Source organism: Patagioenas fasciata, assembly GCF_037038585.1.
Source record: "Patagioenas fasciata isolate bPatFas1 chromosome 19 unlocalized genomic scaffold, bPatFas1.hap1 SUPER_19_unloc_2, whole genome shotgun sequence".
NCBI lineage: Eukaryota > Metazoa > Chordata > Aves > Columbiformes > Columbidae > Patagioenas > Patagioenas fasciata.
Window position 1 is genome coordinate 44,166 of NW_027288508.1, and position 7,631 is coordinate 51,796.

General features: G+C 58.2%; 1 protein-coding gene across 1 annotated transcript; it reads left to right on the forward strand.

Annotated features, from left to right (window-relative positions):
- The first annotated feature begins 263 nt into the window (after window positions 1–263).
- LOC139826662 (uncharacterized) lies at window positions 264–6,773 on the forward strand. The gene is made up of 10 exons (XM_071803009.1): window positions 264–423; window positions 1,094–1,155; window positions 1,655–1,811; window positions 2,674–2,930; window positions 3,335–3,420; window positions 3,894–3,961; window positions 4,403–4,520; window positions 5,257–5,377; window positions 5,944–6,105; window positions 6,428–6,773. Exons 1-10 carry the CDS (start codon window positions 360–362, stop codon window positions 6,737–6,739), a joined length of 1,407 nt encoding a protein of 468 aa, XP_071659110.1. The 5' UTR covers window positions 264–359; the 3' UTR covers window positions 6,740–6,773.
- The last annotated feature ends 858 nt before the right edge of the window (window positions 6,774–7,631 follow it).

A 7,631-nucleotide genomic window follows, 5' to 3' on the forward strand; every position in this document is an offset into this window, starting at 1 on the left:
ATCTGCCCCACTCACCCCGGTGAGGCCGAGTCGACTCCAAGTGCTGAGAGCTGCTCTCGCCACCGCTCTGCTCTGGAGTAGCTGCTCTGCAGTGAGGAGGAGAAGGCGGAGAGAGGGAGCACGACAGCACCAAGGAGTGTGAAAGGTGGAGAAGGAGAAGGAGGAGGAGGAGGAGAAGGAGAAGGAGAAGGAGGAGGAGGAGGAGAAGGAGAAGGAGGAGGAGGAGGAGAAGAGAAAAAGAAGGAGGAGGAGGAGGAGGAGAAGGAGGAGGAGGAGAAGGAGGAGGACAAGGAGAAGCAGTAAAGCCATTGTCCAGCCACTTGCTGCAGTTGTTGACTTGAAGCAGCAGTGGAACTAAGATGGCAAGACAGCTCTTCTTGCAGCCTCACCTGAGCCCAACTATTGAGAAGCTCGAGCGTTATGGTAAGGCCTTCAGGCCCAATTTCACATGTGTGTCTGGGTCAAGGACATCTCTGAAATCAGGATGGAAACCCGAGGACTGTGGGGGGTGGTTGCTCAGGAGTGGTGACTGCAAGGAGGGACCTGCTTGACCATCCCAAAGGGCTGAGGGGCTGATGTGGCAGCCAGGGCTCCTGGTTCCCTTCCTGACGTGGCCCCTGCCTTCCTGGGGCAGCCCAGGCAGAAACCCCTGACCCCAAAGGGCTGCCCTTGCCTGGCGCTGGGCATTGCCCACGCTGAGCTCATGTCTGAATGGAAGAGCTGAAGGTGCTCGTGGGCCACGTGGGCTCTGTGTGTTCAGAGATGTGACCCGGCAAAACTGGCCCCTGCTGGGGAGACACCAGGGCCTGCCCTGAGCCTCCGAGAGCCGCGTGGAGCACAGCCCCGTGCCCCCGCGGGCATGGCAAAGCACTGCCGGCTTCCCGTGGGAGTGGGTCACACCCTGGAGAGCTGCACCTGCAAGGAAAGGAGCCCCTTGGAGGCAGCATGAGGTGTCCTTTGGTTCTTGCCGGGCTGGAGAGAGACCACCTGAAATGCCTGAGTGAAAGATGCATCGCTCCTTGGACAGGAGTGGGCCGAATGGTCTTGAGCTTGCTGCCTCAGAGCATGACAGGTCTTTCCCTTGTTTTTCCAGAGTTCGCTAAGATTTGGGCCAGCACATCGTATCACCTCAGCCTGCAGCTGGCTCTCCACCAGGTGGGCCTTACCTCCTTCTCCCCTCACACCCTGATGAACGCTGATCAAGTCCTGACAGCCCTTTGCCATGGGGTGCAGCTGTTCTTCCCCTGCGTTGAAAGCGGGAGCAACGCCCCAGCACGACACTGCAATGCACACAGTGACATGGACACCTTCTCTGTCCATTCAGATGTACAAGAAGGTCCCCCCGTCAGAGTTGCATGTGAAAACCTGGAAGCCTGGGACACATCTGGATTTATTCCAAGCGTGGGAACCCCCTGCCTTCTATCTGATTGAGCCAGAGGGTGTTTGTCAGCTTTCCCTCACCTATTTGGTTCTTCGTAGCTGAAGGGGGGTGAGAGGGAAAAGCGCAGCCCCTGTTTGTGTTCTCCCAAGGAGCCCATCTTGCTCCTTTGTGCCTCAGGCCAGGGCAGGGCACTAAACGCCATCAGCCTCCTCTGACAAGTCACCCGTCTGCCCCTCCAAGACTTCTTCCCATCCGCCATCTCCTCTGTTCCAGGCTGTCCGCATTCCCGGAATCGGGACTTTTGCGGTTGTCAGAAAGCGAGTAGCCCTCAGCGAGCAGGATCTGGTGATCGTGGAGAGACCCGTGTTTCGACCTGAAAAGGCTGTTGTGCAGGACCATGAGCTCCGCTATGGTTGCAAAGACTTCCCTGGTAAGCAGCGTGAAAGCGGCGCTGGCCCTTGAGCAGGGTGGGGAGGGGTGCTCTGCTCCCCAGAGGTGACTGAGGGGAGTACCAGCCACCCACCGCGGTCCTGCCAAGAGCTTCACTCGACAAAACCAGCCGGCTGTGAAAGGACCCTGCCTAGCTGTTTGTTTTAAAGAATCACCAGCGGACAATACAGCTAAGAGCGCACTCTCTTTGTCCTGCTTCAACAACAGGTTCCCTCACAGCTTCCTTGGTGTGGTGTCTTCTGGTTCCGTGATGCTTCAACTCTTGCTCCCCCTTTCCGCTGCACTAGACCTCCTCCAGGCAAATGCCGGGGCTCTTCCCAGCTCCCTCAGCCTCCTTGCACGGGGGAAAAGCAGGGGAAACCCAGGGGGGTAAGATGGTTCCTTCCAAAAGCCAGTGACGGCGACACCTGCGCCTTCTAGTCACTACTGCCTTTGGGGCAGCTGTTGTGGGACCCTGGGGAGCACCCAGAGCTTGGGGCTGTGTTTGGGGTGCGTTTCTCTCTAAAGACAAAGACAGCACCGAGTGTGGGCTGGCACCCTCCAGCTTGCCCTGGGACCTGGTGCCTATCTCCCCACTTTGTCCCGCAGTCACTCTTCTTCCCACCAAGTGCCTAAGACTCTTTGTTTCCCTTTCTGTATCAGAGAAGCCACAGCTGTCTGCTCCGCACCTCACTGTCCACTTTAAGAGGAAAGGACAAGCCGAGCGTCTCCTCAGAGGCGCTGGCCCAGCCAGACAGCCCAGTACCAAAGTGTTGCCCGAGGGCCTGGAGGCTGCAGACCTTTGATTGTAGCCTGCCCAGCAGGTCTGCAAGCTCATGTGTTCCTCTTCTCTTGTCTTTCAGGCCATCAAGATTTCGAACAACTGCCGTATGCTGAGATAGCCTCAGAGAACGCTGTCTCTGAGGGCACCGTGCAGCTCTACATGGAAAGGACCACGCACCTTTTCCATGCCTGCCTAGAGAACAGGAAGAACGTTGCCATCATCTGGAGGGACGTGGGCATGCTGATTGCCGAGGGAAAAGAGATAAAAAAGAGATTTTACTTACACTTTTTGGAAAGGCTGAATGGCACTGGCAAGATGCTGCAAGCTCTTCTCGAGGTAGGATTTTCACTTTCCCAGCCCCACTCCTGCTGCTTCTGAAATGCTTTCTGGGGGCTGCTTTCCCCTGGCCGACCATGCCTTGTTCAGTCACCTGGGCTCCTGGAGCTCTAGAGCACAGCAGGCTCTCTGCAGAGCACCTCCCTGGCGTGCAATGGCCTGGCTTTGCAAGAGCCACCCCCAGAGGAGCTGCACTTTGCGAGAAAAGGCCGGCGTTGATGGCGCGGAGCGCTGCGTGCCCCACTCTGGGGGCCGGGAGCAGAGGCACAGGCAGAGCAAGGCTTGCTGAGCCCAGAGCCCTTGGGCGGCTCTGGCTCTTTGCTGGCGCTGGGCTGAGGCGGAGCGAGCAGCCGGCCCTTCCCAGTGTCCGCTCCTCCCGTCATCCGTCTCTGTCCTCGTTGCAGATGCCGGAGATGAGGGACTCAGTCATCTCACGCCATGACACCGCTGCTTCCCAGACCTCCTCTGGACGTGTTATCGTCCTGCCATGGTATGTTTGACTTCACTTGGAGGAACGTGGGACAGTGGCACGGCTTATGCATCTGTCCTACTGTGGAGCTAGAGACGCATTTAGGCAACATTTCCCACTACGTTTCTCCTGCTCCTTTTCTTTCCTCTGTGGGAGAGACTGCTCTTAGGTCCGGAAACGTTAATCTGCAAGGCTCTACAAGGAACTTGGAGGGCAAGATCAGAATTCGAAAGGGTGTTAGAAAATCAGAGCACTAGATAATATTCTGCTCTCCATGTGCACTGTGAGCAGGATCATTTCCCCAGAAGCAGCAAGGGGGTTTTGTGGGAGGACGGCCATTCTCACGGGAAGGATGGAAAAAAGCGGGCACAGGCTGACGGGGTCTCACCTAGCCCTCCCGGCACTGGAGTTTCTACTGCAGCCCTCCGGGTTGGGCTGCCTTGGGAAACAATGTGGTGTCCTTTCTTCAGCCTGGTACCTTCTTGCTCTTCCAGGTACCAACTTGAGACCGTGCCGAAAATGCCAGCGCTGATAGACCTGAAAGGATGTGTGAAGGGAAAAGGTGATGGCCTGTGGTGTGAACCTGCCCCAGCAGCAAATCTGTGTGCACGGGACCAATGCAGAAACCCCAGAGCCGGATTCCCTTGAGATAAATGATTCCCCTCCCCAGAATGGCTCCTGGACAGCACGAGTATCTCCCATGGAACCCCCCGTTTCAGCACACGGATGAGAGAAAGCCATGCAAACAGTCTTCCCCAGGGAATAACGGTGCACTGTAGGCATGGGGCATTGGATGTTAAAACAGTGTAAGAAAAGGCCTAAGACCTCCCAGGAAACATGGCTTTCCCCCAAAGGGATGAAAAGGACCACCTTCCCCAGTGTTACCACAGCCCTGAGCAGACCCGCACGTCACTCTCCTTGGAACTGGCACACAAGTGGCACCCGGTTCCCAGAACAACACCGAGATGCTGTTCTGAAGAACCGTCTCCTTTCCCGTTTCTAGAGGATGCTGCCGAGAAGCGCCTCCTCCGTCGAGCAAGGCTTCCTCCAAATCGGTTACCTGCCCTGACTGTGAAGCCGGAGCAGGGTCAGAAAGCTGAGGGGAGTGAGCCTCGCGCCAGGTGAGACACTCGCATAAATGGGTGAGCGTGACCCCCTGCTCCGGCCTCTGTGGGAGCGAGACGTTTCTCCTGGAAACACCCCAAGTGCGCTTTTCCCATGTCCCACTAACTCATGGTTTCTTGGTCATGGCAGTGTCTTGTAGCTTCTTGGCAGACTCTGCTGGCACCACTATTTCTTTCTTCCCTTCCGATGTGCAGATCTCTTGAGTAACCAAGTGCAAAGGTTGATTCCAGGAGCAGAAGGTCATTTTGGCTTTCCCTTCAGGTTGAAATGAGCCTGGCCTTTCTGTTTGCTGAGAACAGAGTTCTGCAGTTAGTTACTGCAGAGGATTGCCCTGAGCAACCAGGAGCCTCTTCTACGCTGACGCCTGTCTTACGCAGAGCCCAGTGGCAGGATGGCCCTTCTCGTGGGGTCGTGTCCTCCTCCCTTTGACACTGTGTCCCCAGCGCCCAACCTGCCCGTACAGGGCATAGCGCTATCTCCGGGCACAGGACCCTGTTCCTCTGGTTGCTCCAGCAAGAGAGGGCCGAGACCTGGGCATCCTGGGTTGCAGGGGGGGCTGTTGGGCACATCCGAGGCTGACAGCTTGGGGTCTTCTCTGTGCCTGGGGACTTGATCACAAGGATGCGAGCAGAGCACGTTCTGCTGCAGAAGCAGGTGCGCCACCTGGAAGCACAGGATGCAGAACCAGCTCCTCCTGCGCTCCTGCCAACACGCCCTGTTGTGTCTTTGCAGGCAGCTACCGGTCATCCAGAGGAGCTGCTTGAAGGAAAAGGAGGAGAAAGGAAAGCTACCGCCTCTGGTTGCACCCAGAGAAGTGGACTTCATAGCCAGAGCCATTGAGAGGAGAGAAAAGGTACCCGACACCGGATGCTGCAGGAGCACATCGTACTGGACTGTAGAGCAGCGTTGCTCCACACGTGCCAGTGCTCACAAGATTCTTCACTGGGTGTTCACGGGACCACTGACCAGTTGCTTTGGTGTTTGCTTGAAGGGAGGCGGGTCACTGTCAGTTGAGAATACACTTGTCACTTCCAGTAGCCTGGAAACACCCCCAGAGCCCTCACTTGAGGCCGTTTCTGTCGGCCAGGTGACTGCAGGGCTTGTCTGGGCTCGCCAGCTGCCGGCTGGTTTGTAGCCCAGTGGTGGCTTATCTCCCTGGTCATTCCAGACGGGCTCCTCGGTGGAGCCTGCGGGAACCTGGGAGCAAACCAGCGTGGACAGCAAGGCAGAAGAGAAGGGAGGGGGGGAGGGAGGGAGGGAGGGAGGGAGGGAGGGAGGGAGGCAGGAAGGAAGGAAGGAAGGAAGGAAGGAAGGAAGGAAGGAAGGAAGGAAGGAAGGAAGGAAGGAAGGAAGGAAAACAGCTCAGCCGTGGCAGGGAAGGCTAATGCTGCCTGCTATTGCATTTTGTTTGTCCCCCAGAATAAATGGGAGAAGAAGGAGGAGCAGCTTCCACCGTATATCCAGAAATACCTGGAAGAACAGGAAGAGAAGGAAACAGAGCTGGCAGAGGCCGAGGCAGAAGAGGAGATGCCCAATGTGGAAGGAAATGGAGAAAAGCCAAAGGAGATGCAGAGGAGCCAGGTACTTGGGATTCCTGCAGAAAAAGAGCACTTTCTCCCGTGGGGCGGCTGAGACTGCAAAGTACCCTGGCACCCAAGCCGTCATAGCAGCCTTGCTGCAGCAGAACCGGGCGGGTGATGCTGCCCTTCCTGAGCAAGAAGGGGGACACAGAGTTGCAGTGAAACCCTGGTGACACTCAGAGGTCACCCCAGGGCCTGCTGAGCTCCTTCTCCCGGCTCTCCCCGTCCCGTGTGGTCCATTCAGAAGTGTTCTGGGGTCTGCGTGCTGGGAAGCAGCACCCTCCGGGTGCAGGGCTGTTGTATGAGAGTCTCCTCCTGTGCAGGAATCCAGCTCCCCCGAGTGCTCCTCAGACAGCTCCTCGAGCAGCGTGGAGTCAGACGAGTCCAGCTGTGACCTGCTGGAGATGAACATGGAGGGCTGGGAAGAGGCCGGAGAAGAGCCCCCCAGCGTCCCTGAGGACAACAGCGTCCCCCAGAAGCGGTACGAGATCTACTCCACGTCGGCCAGTGCCAGGAGACCGTCTCAGGCGCTGAGGCTCGCGAGAGACACGTCCAGCAAGAGCCTCCTCCGGCGTGACGAGCGCCAGTGCCGGCCAGCCAGGCTGCTGACACCAGCTCTCCCTTCTGTTCAGTAAAGCCCCACCTGCAAACCGCTGGGTCTGACACTGTGGGTGTTTCCTTGGTGGCTGTGGAAGCTGCGCTGGGCAGTGGCGCAGGGAAAGGCCACTGCAGGGAAGAGGGCTGGAGCCTCAGCCTCAGCCCTGCTCCAAGGGCAGCCCTCCCCAAGGCTCTGCTGTACCGGCTCGGCTGCGGCCCTGCTCTTTGTGCCCCTGCACCCCGCGTCCCTGGCACGGAGCCTGCCGCAGCTGCACATCCCGGACAGGAGCGGGAGGAGGAGGAGGAAGAGGAGGAGGAGGAAGAGCCTGGGCACCCTGGGGAGCCGAGCTGCAGGGGAAAGCATCCGGGGGCTCGCCCAGCCAGGGCACTGCGGGGCGCCCAGAGCTGTGCAGGAACCACCGTGTGCCACAGGGACAATGGCACCCCAGGCAGGAGCCGTGCCTGGGGAGAGGAAAGCCATGGCGGGCAGCTGGACTCTGCCAAAGCTCTGCTGGGGCTCCCGACCCTTTTGTTCCACAGCCCCTGGCAGGAAAGGCAGGCTGGAGCCGAGGTGGGATGGGGACACCTCCGAAAGCTCCTCTGCGGACCCCTGGGTTGGCATAAAGCGTGTCACAGGGGCCTGAGAGCGGCTGTGTGGCAGGAGGGAAGGAAGTTCGAAACTGCTGGCTGTTGGGCACCCTCACCCTGCCCGTGCTCTGTGGGGACTCCACGCAGCGGGTGTCAGCGATGCTGGCAGAGCCCAGGCAGGCTTAACCGCGCTACGAGAGATCGGGCCCATTTGTCAGACCTCTGTGGGATATTTTTTCCTGAAAAGCCCTGATTTTTGGGCATCCTGACTTTGCCTCCATAGGAGTAATTCCTACTGCCATTTACACTCTAAACAGCTGTGCCTTTCTCATGGCACCACGC

Coding starts and splice junctions, on each gene's coding strand:
- LOC139826662 (XM_071803009.1), top strand. CDS start 360: ATGGCAAGACAGCTCTTCTTGCAGCCTCACCTGAGCCCAACTATTGAG. Junction 2,931..3,334: donor TGCTGCAAGCTCTTCTCGAG/GTAGGATTTTCA, acceptor TCCTCGTTGCAG/ATGCCGGAGATGAGGGACTC. Junction 3,962..4,402: donor AGGATGTGTGAAGGGAAAAG/GTGATGGCCTGT, acceptor TCCCGTTTCTAG/AGGATGCTGCCGAGAAGCGC.